We start from the raw sequence: 19,201 nt of genomic DNA on the forward strand, positions 1-19,201 counted from the left end.
CACTTCCTGGGCTCTCTTTTCTTCTCCCGCAGCGGGGAGCCGCGCCGAGCGCAGGCCACACCTTCGCCGTCCTGATTGGCTAGATACGTTCACCCCGGCGCAAGGGCCCCTGTTTTTGATTTCTGGTTGGTTCACGGTGATCCACACCCACGGCACGGTCCCGCCCCCGAGTTTAGGTGCTGGGGCGGGCTCTGGAACGCGCAGACGCCGCGCAGGGCGGGGATTGGCGGGCTCCTTTCCTGTGCGTTCGCAACCGCGGTTCCCAGGACACCTGTTCCTTGTGCCCGGTGCGGTGCTCAGCTTCTTAAATTGAGCTCCGCGGCGCTGGGAGAAAGGTCTTGCGTTCCCGGCCTCCGACGGGACCCGCGCTGAGCGTTCGCAGGGCAAGATGAGCGCGGACGCGGCGGCCGGGGAGTCCCTGCCCCGGCTTTGCTGCCTGGAGAAGGGTCCGAACGGCTATGGTTTCCACCTGCACGGGGAAAAGGGCAAGGTGGGCCAGTTTATCCGGTTGGTGGAGCCCGGCTCGCCGGCGGAGAAGTCGGGGCTGCTGGCCGGGGACCGATTGGTGGAGGTGAACGGCGAGAATGTGGAGAAGGAGACGCATCAGCAGGTAGTGAGTCGCATCCGCGCGGCGCTCAACGCCGTGCGCCTGCTGGTGGTCGACCCTGAGACCGACGAGCATCTCAAGAAGCTGGGTGTCCCGGTCCGGGAGGAGCTGCTGCGCGCTCAGGAAAAGTCCCAACAAGCCGAGCCTCTGGCCGCCGCCGACACGCAGGAGACTGGGGACCAGAATGAGGCCGAAAAGAGCCACCTGGAGCGGGTAAGTGCAGGCTGGGCTGAGTATGTGGCTAGGATTGCGGAGAGACTTGGGCGCCCGAGTACGTCCAGCACTTTCTGAAACGCGAGGAGCGTGAAGGAAACGGCTTCCGCCCTCTGATCGCGGAGCCTTCGCAGTGTCTAAGACAAGTTTCGGGCTGCTATCCGCAACCCCATCACCCTGTTCCGGCTGGCTGGGGAGCGGAGCGCCTTTACCGCACCTCCTGTCTCCTTTAACTTTGAAGAGGCGGCGCAAAAGAACTCAGTCCCCCGGTGGTGGCGCACGCCTTTAATCCCAGCATTTGGGAGACAGAGGCAGGCGGATCACTGTGAGTTCGAGGCCAGCCTGGTCTACAAAGTGAGTCCAGGACAGTCAAGGCATCACAGAGAAACCCTGTCTCGAAAACACCCCCACGCCCCCAAAAAACAAAAAACAGCTCAGTCTCCTTCTCGGCTCCCATTCCTTGGATTCCGGCCCCACAATTCGGACTCTTTCCTGGACTTCCCTTGCCTACAGCTAAGCTAGGAGCGCTCTGTCTGTGTGTGTCTCCCTCTCTGTCTCTGTCTCTCGCTCTCGCGCTCTCTCTCCAGTCCCTGTGGCTGAAAGTGGCGTGAAGACTGAATAACAAAGGGTCCCAGTCCTACCCGCACCTCCTGGGTCCCTAGTTTGTGCATCATTAACTCACACCGATTGGACTTCATCCTCCTCAAGTCTAAAGTGACTTCTAAGAAAGAGAGGAAGTCCCAACGTCTCCGAGCGACGGGTGGGGGTGGGGTGCAGGGAGGAGGCGCGGAGGCGTCTGGGGAGGGGGGTGGCTCTGCCACCCGGGAGGATTTATGGTCCTCTGGAATGTGAGGAGTAAGCTCTCGCTAGCTGGTATCTGGGAGCCTGGTGGGAGGATCTTGGAACAGGAGAAAGATGGTTGGGGGAGGGAGCAGGCATAAGGCCAGGCGGCGTCCTGCAGCGCCCACCGTCTGGCAGGTGGTCTCGCCCTAGTATTGTCACTCTACCTAAAGCACCCAGCTGAGATATGGCGGTTAGCTCCAGTGTCCCGATAGTGAGCCGGCTGGTTGGTTTTTGCCGGTGTTTGGTATTTCCCCTAAAACAATCCTAGTTTGGATCAGCTGCTAGAGGGGGCAGCTGGCACCACAGGAGCTGTTGTGCTGAGCCTCCAGGTCCCTGGAGAGCAAGGAAGAGAGAGAGGGAGGCCAGGTTCAGACTATAGGAGCAGGATCCCTTTGGTGTGCACTAGCTCTCTACCTGATCCACATGTGGCAGCGGTGTCCACGGAGCCAGGAAGATCCCTTCCTCAACCGGGAAAGGGCCCTGTTCAGCCTTAAGATTTAGAGGCGGAGCCTGAGAGTACCAACTGGTTTGGTGGAAGTGAGGTCACAAGAAGCCCTGTCCTGCCAGAGTTTGGTGCTGGGAATGCCAGGGCCACCAAGCTCCCACTTCCTGCCGGTGCCAAATTGGAATTGGCAAGCAGTAGCAGAGCCCCTGGCTGCAAGTTGGAACAGGCGACCTCTGCTCCTAGGCACAAACCCAATTTGAACTTCGTGCCGAGTCCATGGATTCACCATTACCTTCACCCCCACCTCCTCCCCTCCCCCCACCTCCTCCTATTCCCCCCCCCCCCCTTCGGACTTTGGCACCAGAACAGAGCGCTAGCAGCTTCCTCTCACACTCCAGGTACACACCAAGTTGCAGTCATACTCAGCTCCTCCCCTTGCCCTTTTGGTTGTCCTGCTGGGTGCTGGGTGCTGGGTGCTGGGTGCTGGAGGGCTGCTTGAGGCTGTTGTGGAAGGCTCCATATCACATTTCCTGGTATCTAAAAAGGCATTGGGCTGGGGCTTCCTGCTTGGAGATCTGTCCTCCAAGAGAACACAGAATCAGGGTCCCCAGGTGGTAGTGGGACACCAGACGAAAAGTAGAACCATCCTGGGGATGTATCATGGGCATTGTCAGTCATTTTCTGACTTTGACTTTTCCCAACTCTAAAACAGGGTCAGGGGGCTGTTAACATGGTCTGTTTTCTCAGCAGTTATCAGAAGCGTGGGGAGTGCTTGTGCCCTGCCAGGTGGCTAAGGACATTGTTGTCCCAGTCCCTTCAGCTTTATTCTGCTAAGCTCCTCCAGTATAGAGTTCCCATCTCCTGGTGTTGGGGAGCTTGCAGAGGACACTCTGTCGCGCCCATCCAATATTGCCAAATAGGCCACTAAACACTGAGAGGCATCCCATCCCTCTACCTAAAGCACCCAGCTGAGATTTGGCGGTTAGCTTTAGCCTGGATTTGTTTGCAGAGTGGGAGCTGCTCCCTTAATCTCTTCAGTTCTCATGTGACAAAGGTGTGAGCAGGAAGATGCTGTTGCAGAGACCGGCTGAGTGGTGTCTTGGTGGGCCAAGAGCAAACAGGCCAGGTCAGGAAAGGAGCCTGGAACAATGTAACAGTCCTGCTAGCCTGCTGAGGTCCAAAGGGCAAAAGGAAGTTTCTTTTTCTTTCTTTCTTTCTCTTTTTTAAACAATTATTTATTTATTTATTTATTTATTTATTTATTTTTGGTTTGTTTGGTTTTGGTTTTTCAAGATAAGGTTTCTCTGTGTAGCCCTGGCTGTCCTGGACTCAGTTTGTAGACCAGGCTGGCCTCGAACTCACAGATCTGCCTGCATCTGCCTCTTTGAGTGCTGGGATTAAAGGTACACCAGGCTGGAATTTACAAATCTGACTAAGCTGCCTGGCCAGTGAGCCCCAAAGATCCTTCTGTCTCTACTTCCCTAGTGCTAGGATTACAAACCTAAACCTCCACTGCTGGGTTTTTTTGGGGGGGGGGGCGTGGGGGATTGGGGTTGCCTGGGGATTGAACTCAGGGCCTCATGATTGTACAGTAAGAGCTTTACCATCTGAGCCATCCCACCAGCCCTTCTGCTCCCCTGTTGTCTTCCACTGTTCCCAACCAGACAAGGGACAAGGCCTAAATCCTTGAGCTTTGGCCCAAAGTGGGGCCTGGGCAGACCTCCTGAGCCAGCTCAGCTGCATTAGCTGGACTGCCTGGAGGCCAGTTTCTTCATCTCCCTAAGCCTCTGTTTCCTCCTGTGTAAATTGGGGGTGATGGCAGTGACCTCACGAGGTTATTAGGGTTACATAAGGATGTGTGTAAGTCGCTCCATACCTGGCACCAAGTGAGTGCTCAGTAAATGTTGATTGTTGGCATTTGAAGTAATAAATAGTTCACAGCGATGAATCCTCCCCTACCTGCGCAGGTGCAGCTGTGGCCAAGCCCAACTCCCAGAAGCGCTCAAAGATCACTGTTGTTTAATGTTTATGTGATGAGCAGGGTGTGGTGGCTCAGGCCTATAAAACCCAGCACATGGGAGGCAAAGGCAAGAGGACTTCCAGTTCCAGGCTAGACTGGGCTACAGCATGGGATTTTGCATCAGTATTTAGTAATAACAGTCGTCCTCCGTAAATTTGGCGATTCACTCTCTCCTCACCGCCCTGCTCATTCCCAGCCACACCAAAGTCCTGAGTCCCCTCAAGCAAGCCGTGTGTCCCTGTGGCTCTGCACACACACAGGGCTGTAGGTCGTGTGTTCACAACCTCCACCTCAACTGCACGGGAAGCCTTGAGGGCACAGCCTTGGGCTTCTCCTATTGCTGTCACCAACCCTGCTCTGTACCTACTGTAGGAAGGTGTTCAATAAATGTTTCTGAATTAATGAGTGAACGCCTCGCACCTTTAAGGGACCTTTATCCCAGTTCACCAGGCCAGCACACCTGGGCTTGTTTGTGCATCCAGTCCTCCCAGAGATGGAATCCCAGATAGAGTCAACCCACTCTTTGCCTACGAGCAGCTTCCCTTTGGACAGGGAGGCCAAAAGTCTAGGCTTTGGGGTCAGGCGCAGTAGTGTGGAGAGTCTCCGCTCAGCCGCTTCCGGGTTCTAAATCCCAGGTAGTTCCTTAGTCTCTGCAAACCTTTGCCTCCTCTCAGTGAAATAGGGTCCCAGTTCCCAACCTGCACAGTTGTTAGGAAGATCACCCAGGTTCACGCTGGCTCCTCCAAGCTTTGACCCTGATCCTGGAGTCAAAGATAGTGTAGCTACTACCCCAAGAGGCATGGCAGGGGGGTGGACACGACCACGGACAGGCAACCTACCTCCTCCTCGGACACCTGGCTGGTTTACTTTGGCCAAGATGGAGCTTCAGAAGGGCAGACTTTGGGAGGAAGCTTCTGGATGTTTGACTTTGAAATGACAGGTCAAGGCCCTGTGTGGTGGTCGATGCCTTTAGTCCCAGCAAAGGCAGGTGGATGTCTATGAGTTTGGGGCCAGCCTGGTCTACACAGCAAGTTCTGGGCCAGCCAGGGCCACACAATGAGACGCTGTCTCAAAAAGAAAAAGAAATAGACAAGTCATGGCACATTTGGGGTCATTTTCTCTATGGGTTAAACTCCCTATTAGCCTCAGGCCATTGGGAAGTTAGTCTGTCTGCAATGACTGTCCTAGGGACATAAAGGGGTTTCCTTCTCAGGAAACCTCAGACCGATGGGGAAGGGATTCCCTGTCCCTGGAGCCTCTGGGAAACTAGGGGAATGCTGGGGAGTTAGACGGGCAAGGAGCAGTGGTCAAGTCTGTTGGAGCTATGGTCTCTTCTCTGGGGAGAATTGAACTGCAGATGCTGATCCTTGGGTCCTAGCCTGCCCTTCTAAGGAAGAGTGGCCCTGTTTGGAAAGGAAATTTACTCGATGCATGTGATCACCATCACTCCAGGCCACTCTCTTACAGGCACGGAGATAGCTATTAAGACGGTTCTCACCTAGCAAGCAAGGCCTCTTTGTTTGCCAGGCATGACTCCATTGTGTGTGTGTGTGTGTGTGTGTGTACCTCTCCTTGGCTACACAGTTGGCTCGTGCTCTCCAGGTCAGTCCGGACCACATCAGGACCATCACAGTAGCCTAGGCGCAGGCTTCTCCATGCACAGTGGTAATTTGTCAGATATACAAGACTGGCAATTCGGACTACTTGAGCCATCTTCCCATAGGTGTGGAGGTGGTTAGGCTCCTGATGGACCCAGAAAAGTGGGATATCCCTGCATGGGTGGGGTGGAGCCTGGGGAACAAAGTCTTAACCCCTACCCACCCTTCCTAACCCTACTTTCCCTTGCTAGTTCTCCTGCAGCTCATAACCACCCCCCAACACACACATACACACACACACACACACATACCCCACCCCCCCACACACACACACACCACTCCCCGCCAGAGGCTGGCCTTGATTGTTGGATGAGCCTTTCCGTCCTCAGGAAGAATAGCTTTCTCTTCTTCATATCCCAGCCTTGACGATGTTTCAGTCCCTGTATCCTAAGGAAGGACAAGTGCTAGAGATTCCCTGAGGTCAGATGGCTTCAAAGGTGACAGGCTGAGAACACTGGCCAGATTCAAATCTCACTCGATCACAGATGAAGGTGGCCTCTCCCTTTGCTTGTCAGGTCAGGGGCCCAATGCCCATAGCAACTACACAGGGTAGGGCATGTTTGGGGCTCTCGGACAACATAGCGGCGGAAAGTGGGATATCTGGATGTTCAGCCATTGGCCACATGAGGTGTCCAAGCAGAAGTATGCTGGACATGGCATTTGATGCTAGGTGTACCCCTTATCTAACATTCTTGGGACTAGAAGCGGTCTGAATATTGGATGCTTGCCAACTTTGGAAGACGTACACAACCCTGAGCTATAGGGGCAAGATCCGAGTCTACTCGAGCAATTCACCTGTGCCTCATGCACTTTCTACACACAGCCTGAGGGCATTTGCATTTGGTTTAGGGACCAAAGTTTCCTACTATGGAATTTTCCATTTGTGGTATCATGCCAGATTTTTCAGATTTGGGGACTCGGGGCACAGTTCTGTCGGTAGAGTGCTGTCCAGCAGGTTTGATGGGCTGAGATCTGGCCACAGTACCACACAGAAACTGGTGGCGCTCTCCTGTACTCCCTAGTCTTCTCAGAAGTACAGGTAGAAAGGGTCTTTGATCTTCAGTGAAGTTGAGGCCAGGCCAGACTGGGTTACTGGAGACCCTGCCTCGGGAGTGGGGGTGGGGGGTGGAATCAGATGATAGGAGCAATTTGCACCTTAGATTTTTAGAGTAGGACTGTCCAGTCTGCACAAATAAAAAGAAGTAAACTTTAGACCAGGCTGGCCTTGAACTCAGAGATCCACCTACCTCTGCCTTCCAAATGCTCGGATTAAAGGCATGTACCACCACACCTGGCAACTATTTTCAAATCTTTAAACAAATCCACATGTTGGCATGATAATATTTTGTATTTTGATTACATTGCAACTAACTAACTCCTTTTGTTGACTTGTTTATTTACTTTTTGGTGGTGCTGGAACTCACGATGTTAGGCCAGGCTGGCCTCCCACCCACAGATCTGCCTGCTGTTGCCACTGTGCCTGGTTCTTTTTGAGATTCCCCGTGTCTGGTATATTTGTACTCCTTAAATCTTGGCTTTTCCTCTTATCAACTGTGTGTAGTTGAACAACTTACTCTTTGAACCTGGCTTTCCTCTCTGAAATGTGAGCATAGCTCCTTTACAGAGTTACAAATGGGAGGTATATGTATGTATATATATATATAAAATCATATGTGTGTGTATGTGTATGTATGTGTGTGTATGTATGTGTGTATGTATGTATGTGTGTATCCCGGCATAGTTCTGGACATTCAGTAAACCATAGTTCCTGTTTGTTACTTCAAAAATGAGCCCCAGTTTCACAATGAGCTCCTTGAATGTCCTTGTCCTCGCTTAGTCTCGTGGGACAGCCCAATAATCAGCAGCTTCTTGGAGGAAGATTGGGGGTTGGTAACGGCAGCACACTGCCTGAGGGGGAGGCAGGAAGGCACCTGGCGGGCAGCCTTGGATGGAGTCCAGCTAGGCAGCGGCCCAGGTACCAGTCTGCTCTGTCTCAGGCCTCTGCAGCCTGGGAGAGAACTCAGCCCAGCTCTACTTGACCGCACTGAGAGGAAACACTGGGCAAGTAGTCACAGTGAGGACCTGGCTCAGGGCCTCTGTCCCAGGAGTATCCCTGGCTCTAAAGTAGCACCCACCTTAGCTCTCATGGTTCCTCCTGCTACCTAGCTCCTACAAGGAGCACCACCATATGCATGCACACAGGCGAGCATGAACACACACACACACACACACACACACACACACACACACACACACACACACACTAGCAAACTAGCAATTGGGACCAGTTTCTTGTCCCAGGAAGCCACAATATCAAGGACCCGGAATAGCATCCTTGTTTGCAAACATTACTTGGCCTGAAGAGATGAAAGAGGAAGGGTCCTACAGGGACCATGAGGTGAGGCTAAACTGTTCCGAGCCTGAGGTCACTCCCCAGCCTGCCTGAAGGATAGTGACCCATGCAGCCATTGCAAGGCAGAATCAAGCCTGTGTTCCAAGGGAAAACCGCCAGCTGTTTCCCACAACAAAGCAGAGATGTCCCCAGCCCCTTCCCCCAGGGCTCCTCCTTCTGCCTCCCTCAGTCCCTCATCTCTGTCTGGGGCTACTTCTCCCGTGTGGGACAGTGGGGGCCAGGCATATTTCTATGAATAAGAGCCATGGGCTGGGCTGGGCTGGGCTGGGGAAGAAAAGTCTTAGAAAGTGTTTCCGGGTCACCTGGTGGTCTTTCCACCCTCACTGCTTGTCTCTCCTGGGGCTTGGAGCTGGCTGGCCTTTGGGAAATGGTAGAAAGTATCCGGCTGTTTCTATTGGGCCCAAAGGGGCTTTGGTCCCCCAGCCATCTAGTAGCCCTCCCTTAATGGGGAGCAGGGAGCAGCTTTGGGCCTGCTCCCAAGAGACAGCACTAGGATTAGGGTATCGACTTTCCCCACAGCTTTCCAGGTGGCTGTGGATGCTGCCTATTGAATTCCGTGCCCCCATCCCCTCCCTGGCCTGCAAAAGCGTGGGTGGAGGTGATGGCTCAGCTACTTAGGGTGGAATCAGGAGCCTGGGTCAGACAGCAAAGGGGCAGCCCAAGAACTGAAGAAAGGAGGGTTTGGTGGCAGTGCTCCTGGTCCTCTCTGGGAAGCTGAAAGATGATGGCTCCAGTCAGTGCAGCCCTGACCCATTCCAGCCTATGGACACCACCCTCTGCCACCATTGCCTGGGCCTCTCCTGAACCAGTCCTGATTTTTATTTCCAGCTTGGAAGTTCCTATGAAGCCTTTACGCAGGCAGCCTCTGGGCCCATGTTTCCATGAAGGTGTACCCCCACCCCCTCCTCTATGCCACATGCCCCTGAATCAACCACAGGGTCACCCAGAGAGCAACAGAGGATGCCTTATCCCTTTAGGCAGGATCCTCCAAGTCTTCCTGGTCCTCATGTCGCCACAAGGATGTGAGGCGGACCTTTGACTTCTGATGATGTGGATACTGAGGTGCAGTAGGGAAAACCCAAAGCACAGACTTGAAACCGGAAGGTGGGCATCACAAGGGCACCTTGGCACAAGTCCCAAGGTTACTTGGGGTAGCAGGGACACACACACCAAGTCCAGGATAGTCTGGAGTTTTCCCAGAGACAGACTCCCAAGCTCTGCTAGCTTGCCCCCTCCCCCACCTCTACTTAGCCTGGGAACCAGGGGCCTGCCTCCAGGGGACTTCTCTAAGCTCCACCCAAGTCGGGATGGGCTGACTCAGCAGCTACAGTGACAGCTTCTGGGGACAGGAAGAAGGGGACAGGCTAGTTTTCTCTGAAAGTTTAAGACACTTCCCCCTCCCTTGCTTGTGAAGGAAGAGACTCTTTAGAGGTCTAGAGGGTTCTCAACCCTCCTAATGCTGCCACCCTGTAATGCAGTTCCTCGTGGTGACCCCCAAACTATAAAATTGCTTTTGTTGTTACTTCATAACTGTAACTTTGCTACTGTTAGGAATCATAATGTAAATATTTGATGTGCAGGACATCTGACATGTGACCCCTGGGAAAGGGTCGTTCAACAACCCCCCAGGAGGTCGCGACCCACGGCTTGAGAACTGCTGCTTTAGAGACTTTGGAAAGGGTCTGTGAGTGCTGCACACAGAGGGTGGAGGAGCTTTCTGGGTAACACTAGTCACCCTATCCCACCACCCACAGAGCCTGAATCAACCACAGAGTCACCCAGAGAGCAACAGAGGATGCCTTATCCCTTTAGGCAGGATCCTCCAAGTCTTCCTGGTCCTCATGTCACCACAAGGATGTAAGGCGGACCTTTGACTTCTGATGATAATGGATACTGATACTGAGGTGCAGTAGGGAAAACCCGAAGCACAGACTTGAAACCAGAAGGTGGGCATCACAAGGGCACCTAGCCCAGCCCTGCCCACTAGGGAGCCACCTCCCCTGAACCCTCAGCCTGGTTTTAGCCACAGTGCCAGCCCAGGCATGCTCACAGCCCGTCACCTAGGCCAGCTTTTATCCTTCCACTCAGGCTGTGGCTCTGACTGCATGAGGTGTGGAGCTCCCGGAAGGAAGCCTGTGCTTTTGTTAGCTCCCAGACACCTGGTCAGTGTGAGGAGAGCCCCCACCATCTGCCCTTCACTAGCTTTGCTCCAAATGGGCTGCCTGGCTCTGGCAATGGTAAAGGACACAGCCCAATGTGTGGGAGTAAGGCGGGCTGGTCCCCAGTGAAGCTGAGGTGGGCTTTAACTTTCCTGTCTCAAACACAGTGAACCAGCTTCAGGCTGGCTATTGCGGGGAAGTCTAGGGTAAGGGAACCCTAGGGAGGGTGGGGAGGCACCAGAGGCAAACTGAGATTCCACAAGCTGAGGGCCACAGGAGGTGTGTGGCTGAGGTAGAAAGCTGAGCCTGTCCTGGTGGCAACAACTGGTCAGACCTGTTCCGGCTCACCTAGGCAGCCTAGGGGAGGGCCCCGGCTGGCAGCTCTGAGCAGGGATTATTAGCTAGAAAGAATTGAATCCTAGTTCCCGGAATGACATGGTGTTAGGAGTCTACAGGAGGGCCTGGGTCCCAGCAGGGTGAGGGGCTAGGTAGGCTGAGCGAAGGAGAGCCTCCTGGGGGCATCTTCTTTTTTGCTGCCAATTTGGTTGTCTTTGCTGTTTGAGGTGAGGGGTAAGTAGCCACTGGTGAAAATCCCAAGTGTCATCTTCTCTGTACCCTCCACAGTCCTCCCCGCCACCAATGCTCCAAAACAGGTACAGTGCCTTCTCAGGCATTCTTTTGACATCTTTAAATTTTACTATGTGTGTATATATACATGTCTGTTGTGTAGGGTGACAGTGTCATAGTCAGAGGACAACCTGTGGGGAGGGGGGTGTCACTTCTCCCCTTCCAGCATTTTAGTCCCGAGGATCAAACACACAGGTTGGGCTTGGCAGCAGGAACTTTTACTGGATGAGCAGTCTCTTCCGCCCCCACCCAGAGTGAAGGGATGGGACCGCAATCCTGGTAAGGTGGGGCTGGAGGCCCTCAGGCCCTCCCTTCACTCTTTCCCACCCCTCCCTTGCCTTTTGTACCTCCAGCTGAGGATTTGGGTTTCAGAGCAGCCTGGCGCACCACCCTCCCTCCCTTCCCCAGTATCTCACAGTTACAGGAACAATGGCAAAGGCCCCGTATGTACAGGGACTTAGTAAGAACAATGGCATCATCCAGGCCAGTGCAGGGGCCCTTGGGAGTTCCCAAGTGTTGCCTTATACCATGTCATTATGTCATGGGGCCTCCAGGGCAACCATAGGAGGTGGGTAGCAATAAGCATCTGTAAAGGAAGACCCTGAGGCTCAGAAACAGAAATGATCGCCCCAAGTCACAAGCAAGTCTTGTTGCCCCATAGGGTAGGTGGCAACTCAGGATTGGCCAACCAGCCAGTGGCTGACCACCTGCCCCAGGCTTGGAGTTAGGATTAGGGTGGTGCTCGGGCTCCAGCTTCTGCGGGCTCCAGTCCATATTCTGTCCATCTGTACGGTATGTCATGTGAGCATCAATGATACGGCTTCAGAGCGGAGCTACCAAACGAGAATTAAAGATGTTGGCAGTTGTTCCCAGCTGAGTGTCAGGGAGCACAGAAGACGCCTGTGTGTGTCCTTTGGGAGGCTGGTGAGATGACGGCTCAGCAGGTCAAGGCAGTCACCAGCAAGTCTCACAACCTGACCTCCCATAGTGAAAGGAGAGAACCAACGTTCACAGTTGTCCTCTGGCCCTCACATGTGGACGTGGTGGATGCACGCTCTTTTTCCGCACACAAAATAAAATGTTAAAGTTCAAAGTAACAGGCCCTGCCTTCCAGGCCACTGTCTCTGACGACACTGGCCCTGCCCTGCCTTTCATGGGATTAGTGAGTAATACCCCACCTTCCCACTCCTGTCCTGTTGCTCCTTCTATCCTGGGCTGGCTATGGAGCACATGAGGGTGATTCTATCCACCCCAGGGCCCTTCATCCTGACACCTCCTGGGGTTCATGGTCTCCGGCTCCCATTCAGCCGGGCCATTAGGTTCGCTGGGGTCAAAGAAGAGAGCCCACTAGAGATGAAAGGCTTTACTGTAAACAGGCTGCCCAGCTTTCAGTAAACAGCTATCCTTGCCTTCACAGCGGAGAACAGATACGTGGGCCAGGTCCCCACTCGGGAGCCTTGGGTGGAAAGGATAAGACCAAAACAACACATGCGTGGTACAGTGGCGACGAGGGCGACCAGCCTCAGGCAGGGACAGTGGCTTATCCAGAGACGCTCCGTTGTTTCAGGGTCAAGTGTCCTTTCATGTCTTCTGAACCCTGGGTCAGATTCTCTTGCAGTGTTCTATGGGCTCTGATCACATTGGATTATTCCAGATCCTTCTAGGTGGGGAGGTAGAGTTGGGCAGAGGGAGGTAGGAGAAGGCAGAGACGGCAGGGTTGGGACGTTGTGGAGTGACATGGGTGCTTCCTACATCCCCACAGCGCGAGCTCCGGCCTCGGCTCTGCACCATGAAGAAGGGCCCCAATGGCTATGGCTTCAACCTGCACAGTGACAAGTCTAAGCCAGGCCAGTTCATCCGAGCAGTAGACCCAGACTCACCGGCAGAGGCCTCTGGACTCCGAGCCCAGGACCGCATTGTGGAGGTGATACCCTTTATAGTGTTCACCATACTCTTCCAGGCTCTTCCTTCCTAATCTTTGGTGCTCTGGGGGCAGCCTTTTTTATTAACCCATGGGAAATGGCCAGCCCGGGGATGCTGGGCGGTCAGCAGCTGCACAGGCCAATAGGAGGAAAGGAAGGAGGGGGCTAAGTGGTAGGTGAGCACACGGACAGGCTGACTGACTTATTTTCCCATCTCTTGGGGTCTGATTTACTAACTATACACTCTACACCCATGATTTGCCTGCCAAAATCCAGGCAGATACCTGCCAAAATCCAGGCAGATACCTGCCAGAGGCCACCCAGTTGGCCTTCTTGATGCCTGAGAACTCCGCACCAGGCACGAGGAGATATTAAACCCTCTTCTGAGTTCAGCTTTGAGACACTCTGTACTGCTGCTGTGCTCACGAGAGAGGAAACGTGAACTAAATGCTTGGGCTGGTCCCAGAATCACAGTCTGAGAACCTTAGAGCCACAGATCAGCTCTTCCAAGACTTCTCACTTTACACGTGAGAAAACCAAGGCCTGGAGAGGGAGGTCGGAGGAGAGCCCAGCCCAGGCTCCCAGGCCTCTCCTTGCTAGCAGCTGTGTTTGTGTAGTCTCCTCTGGGTATTTTCTTTGGCTCTTCCCATGTGTCTCGATTCCCAGCTGGCTGTCAGAGAAGCCCTGGCTGGGTTCTCAACTAAGCAAATGAGGGAATGCAGCATTCCCAAGTGGGACTTCCTCCACCTGCCCTCCCCAGCACGGAGACCTGTGTGGGTAACCCTCCACACCCTCATCTCTGTCCTGCCTCACAGGTCAATGGTGTCTGCATGGAGGGCAAACAACATGGGGACGTGGTGTCTGCCATCAAGGCTGGAGGGGATGAGGCCAAGCTGCTGGTGGTAGACAAGGAAACAGATGAGTTCTTCAAAAAGTGCAAAGTGATCCCATCGCAGGACCACCTGGATGGTGAGCACACAGTTGGGTGCCCCCAAGCGAGGGATGTGGCCAGTGCCTAAGGCCTGGCCAGAGATGGAGGTGGGTAGCTTCTTAGATTGCTCTCCTTTCCCCTTCACAGGTTGGTAGAGAGCGGAAGCAGGGATGGGCCCATGAGTGTCTGAAGGTGGCAGGTGACAGGGATTAAATGGCATGAAGGAGAGGTTAGGGGGTTCAGTCAGTACGAAGGCGTGGTCCAAGCCTCTCCCTAACACTGAGTTCTCATGTGATTCCTCTGAGAAGAAAGAGTTAACTCTGGGGCAGCCTCCAGCCTCCCTGGGTAGATCAGAGTCCAGTGACAGAGGCCCAGTGCTTCCCTCCCCCTTTCTGTCAAGTTGCCTTGGAAACTCAGGCTTGCTGGCTCTAGAGAGCAGTGGGTCCCCTTCAGTCCCTGGGCCCCTGCCCTCCCCCTCCCCCTCCTCATCCTGCCAAGCCTGGCACCTCCCCCTGTCTAAGTCAAGCCAAAGTGAGTAGGGCCCCTACACCAGGCAGGAGGGGGCCGAGCACCCCCTACTCCTGAGGCTAGACTTTGTCCCTGGGGAGACCTGTGCGGAAAGTGAAACCAATCTGGACTTTGCTGTGGGTGGGGCCTCCCTGAGGATGGCAACTGTAGTAGTAGGTCAGGGTCCACATAACTCAGATCCCCAAGAGGAGGGGTAGGTACAGTGGCCCAACCCAGCAAGAGGTACCATAACCTAAGTCTACAGAAGCACTCCACCCATCCTTGCTTCCCTTCACAGGCCATGTGGGAAGTGACCCCAGGCCTGCCTTTCTCTTCCACTGGCCTCCTGACTCCACCCAGGACACTGTCCTTGAACCTTCTTCTTGTCCCCTGATTTCCAGGTGGCAGATAGTTGGCACTGTTTTCTCTCCAAGGCAGCAGGTGCCAGCTATATAATCTGAGGTGTGGCCCCAAATCTGCTGTCACAGCATCAACCCCTGGGATGTGTGAAAGCCAAGGCCCAGCCCTGGGGTGTATGTGGAGGCCCGAGGGCGGGTTAGATGACTCAGCTCTCCCCATCTGCCTTCTGGGTCATCAGGCTTGGTGGCAGGTACCTACCCACTGAGCCATCTCTCTGGGGGGACCTGCCTTTGACTTGGCTACCCTAGAATTCCATCCTGTGTTAACTCTCCTTTGACATTCTGAGGGCATTTGTTTAGTCCATGTGGGGCTGTGTGTCTGGTCCGCAGCACTGCACAGGGTACTGCTCCATTATGGGGAGCCGTCTTGTTCATCACAGATTGTCAATCAGCATCAAGTAGCACTCCTCAAGTGTGATCTTTCCTGACACCCACCCCCACCCCAAAGTTCCCCCAGTTTGCCAAATGAGGCATTTTAAAAATAAATTTTAGTTGAAAATAACAAAGTATTGCACAGTAGTAGGGTCTTGTTTTCTGAAACTGTCAAAAGTCTTTCTGTGTACTGGGTCATCAAAATGTCAAATGTACATGCCCTGGTTGTAGCCACTGACCTCCGGAATGAAGTCTGGTGAGCTGCCCGAGCCATAGCTCTGGCCTCCTGCAAAGTTTCTGGACTGACCTTTGCCCTCTCCCTCTTCTAGGCCCCTTGCCTGAGCCCTTCACCAATGGAGAGATACAGAAGGTAAGGAAGGGGTCCTACCCGCCTCTCTGTGGAGACAGTGCAAGTGGTGGCATGGATGGGAGGCTGGCTCAGGCTACCATATCAGGGCCCAGCTCCAGATCCTTCCAAACTACAGGACTGCCAGAGTGCCCCAGCCCTGGTCAGGGGGTAAGGCTGTCACCGGGGAGAGGCCTGCCTGGGGCCCCTCACCACTACCCCCCCTCCCACTCGACTCCAACTCCCACCATACAGAAGAGGCCATTCTTCCCCTAAGAACAGAACCTTAGTGTCTGCCTGCTGGTCCTGCTACTTCCAGCCCCTCCTCCTCGGGCAGAAGGGAAGGGGGTGAGGCTGGGAGCCAGCCGAGGCTGTGGAAGGACCCAGGAAGAGGCTGGGTGCCAGGCTCACGCCCCAGCCAAAACCTCTACCCAGGCATGGGCTGTCTCAAAATCAGACCACAGAGCGGGAGTTGGCAAGATCTGCTTGACGCTTCCTCCACAGGGACCTAGTGGAAGCAAGAGTCAGGCCACGACCCTGCCTTCTGCCACCCCATCCATGGTTCTAGAGTGCTCTACTCATCTTAGTCCTTAAAGACCCTGGTTGGTTACTTTGGAGTTAAGGCCTGGAGAGGGCTGCAAAAGGTTAAGAGGGAGGGACCTGCTGGGTCTGTGCTGCAAGAAGCCCCTCCTGGGTCACTGATGCAAAAAGTGAGTCAGTGCTCAAAAGTGTTGGGGAGGATGAGAGTTCAGCAGGTCCCTGCCCCCGCCTAGGTGATGGATGGAGCCAGGCTGCCCCAATCCTTCTAGGAATGCAGCAATGTAAATCTGGAATTTGGATGATGGCTAAGGCCTGAGTGAGGACCTTTCTCTAATGAGGTCATCAGGAAGTTTCCCTCCCCATCCCCTGCCAACCCATAACTTTTCCTCTCTGTGCTAGGAGAGCAGCCGTGAAGCTCTGGTAGAGCCAGCTTCAGAGAGCCCCAGGCCAGCCCTGGCAAGATCTGCCTCCAGTGATACCAGTGAGGAGGTAGGCTGGCCCTGTGGGGGTTGGTGACTGAGCCATTTCCGGGCCACTCTGGTTCCTGGCACACTAGCCTGCCTTTGAGGTCACATGCTAAGGTGCAGTTTGTTCTTGTGACCTGGCTACCCTGGCCATGGCCCCAAGGGATCCACCTCTCTGAGGCCAAGGAACAGGGAGCCCTGAGGGGTGGACACTGACTCCTTCCTCCTCGTTACAGCTAAATTCTCAAGACAGCCCCAAGAGACAGGATTCCACAGAGCCGTCATCTACCTCCTCCTCCTCCGACCCCATCTTGGACTTCAACATCTCCTTGGCTGTGGCTAAGGAGAGGGCCCACCAGAAGCGCAGTAGCAAGCGGGCCCCGCAGATGGACTGGAGCAAGAAAAACGAACTCTTCAGCAACCTCTGAGCAGCGGCTGCCTCCAGCTGGCTAGTGCTGGAAGGGTGGAGCCACCCACCTACCACCCTAGGGCCCCTCCCCCTTCCCAGGTGCCCACCAATCAACATTCAAATCAGCATCCGCCCCACTTGCTGACAAATCTATTTCCCCTAGGAATTCTGCCCTTCCCTCACCTTAGGGAAGGAGGATGTTCCTGTCCTGCCTCCCTGCGAGCTTCTTCCCACCAAGCCCCCCCCTCACCAGTCTGCCTAGGACATCACTGGGACCTGCACCAGGCAAGGACTTTTGGACCAGACAAGAAGTCCTCCCTCAACTATGTGCGATGACCAAGTTCAGGACTGACCATAGCATCCATTGCTTATCATGGACAAGGTGCCCAAGGCCCTCAGAGCTATGCTTGGCATCTTTAGTTCATTTGATTTCTTCTTCCTCCTCCTCTTTTTTTTTTTTTTAAGAGTGTAGCATTGAGAATTTATTTAGAGGGATTCTTATTTCCATGATTCCTGTGATTCTCACGGTTGTTGACCCTAGGGCGTGGTAATGGCTTCATCCTTAAATTTTTATTTCCACCCTCACCCTGAGAGACCTGGGCAGCTTGAGGAGAAGCCCGGATGCTCTACCTGTGCTGAGCCAGGTGCGCCCACTGTAAGGAAATGACTTCAGAAATTCACTGGTTCCTTCAAACTGCCTGAACCTGTGTCTTCTTTTGGAGCTTTGCCTTCCCGCCTGTACCGTCCAGAGTGGATAGGGAGTGGGTAATGAGTGGGGTTCCCAGGTAGCTGGCCTTTGGTTGAGAGGAAGGATGCTCACCCCTGGGGGACTACGTAGGGCTCCCACAACCCCAAGCTTGAGTGGCTTTACAGCTACTCTGGGGTCCACAGGGCCCTTAGCTCCCTGTCAGTGCACCCTAGGGCACCGGATGTGGGAAGAGGAAGCTGAGGTGAGGGCTCTGGGAGGACTCCTCATGCCAGAAGTACTACAAGTGACTCATTACAGAGCTGGGTTCGGGATGTGAGGACTTGACTTCCCCCACCCCCGACCAAGGAGTACAGATTCTCAGCAGTCTGAGCCTGACACACACGCACACACCTCCCAATGGCCTGCTTGGAAGGCAGATAGAGATCCAGCACAGGAGAAGCCCACTTAGCCCCAGGACACACTGGGTGGTGGTGGGATGGAAGGGACTTTGCAGCGGGGTATACACTGCCTCTGCCAGGAGGCCCATGAGTGCCCGGGCTGCAGGGCCAGAGGGTTCTAGGACAGGTATTCAAAAAAGGAAGTGGGTGTGGCCCCAAACGAGTTCCCATCTGCCTATTCTATAGACAGGCCACTCAACCAGGTTGCTGGTCTGAAAGGAACAAGTCAAAACAGTAGATCTGGTTGAGAAGCCCTGGGGCCCTCTGGGTTGGGAGAAGGGTCAGTCACTATCTGGCCATCTCAGCATTAAGGGCTAGATCCCACCAGCCCTAAGGAGACCATCAGAGCCCTTATGGCAGTACCTATCACGTGCTGCCTGCTCAGCTGGGCCTGGCCTCCCTCGGCCACCCATGCTTCTACCCTTTGACCCCAGGCTGGTGTAACTGGCCTCAGGATTGCCTCACAGGGCTTGCAGGAGCCCCTCCCTACCTCACCTGCTGGGTGGAGAAGCTCTGGGGGACCTTTGGCTCTAAACTGGACCAGAACTCCTGGCTAAGGTCTGGAGCAGAGTCCAAACAAGCTTCATTCCAGATTCATGCGTTCTGGAGAGCAGTTTCCCCCGGGACTGGGAGCCATCACTCTCTCTCACAAATGCACTTCTAACCTCCTGTCAGAGCTGTTCTGAAAACATGCCTGGCCTTTTGGATAACGACAGGGTATGGGGGGCACCCTCCTGCAAGACCCCCTCCTGCATTGCTAGCAGCCTGGCCATCTAGAACCCGTGCCTCTGCTGCTCCCTAGTGGCCAAGTTCAGTGCAGCTGCCGAGAGGCACGGAACTATATGCCTAGTGATGTCGCAGGAGGGGCTGAGGGTGGCCTTTGGTTCTCTCACGTGCTCCAGGCTCCAGGTTTCTCTGACAGGGATGCTCTCCAGATACAAGGAGCTGTATGCAGAAGTCATTCTTCCCTCGGACCTGTCTGGCTCTAAGAGCAGAATAGGACCAAGGACACTAGGCTGAGGGACCAGCCCACTCCTTCACTAGGTTGCCTGTGTTTCCAGGTTCAAGCCCACTTGGTCACTCTGGTCCACTGACAACAGGATTGAGCACCCTGTCTCAGCCTTCTCCATGAGGAGAACGGATGAAGGAACAAGGGAAGC

General features: G+C 54.3%; 1 protein-coding gene across 1 annotated transcript; it reads left to right on the forward strand.

Moving 5' to 3' along the window:
* Positions 1 to 181: 181 nt before the first annotated feature.
* Positions 182 to 17,594, forward strand: NHERF1 (NHERF family PDZ scaffold protein 1). Its single transcript, XM_084750574.1, has 6 exons — positions 182 to 820; positions 12,748 to 12,909; positions 13,723 to 13,876; positions 15,466 to 15,506; positions 16,422 to 16,511; positions 16,723 to 17,594. The coding sequence occupies exons 1-6, from the start codon at positions 389 to 391 to the stop codon at positions 16,912 to 16,914; spliced, it is 1,071 nt and encodes a 356-aa protein (XP_084606700.1). The 5' UTR covers positions 182 to 388; the 3' UTR covers positions 16,915 to 17,594.
* The last annotated feature ends 1,607 nt before the right edge of the window (positions 17,595 to 19,201 follow it).

Source organism: Acomys minous, assembly GCF_964271855.1.
Source record: "Acomys minous genome assembly, chromosome: 12".
Classification (NCBI taxonomy): Eukaryota; Metazoa; Chordata; class Mammalia; order Rodentia; family Muridae; genus Acomys; species Acomys minous.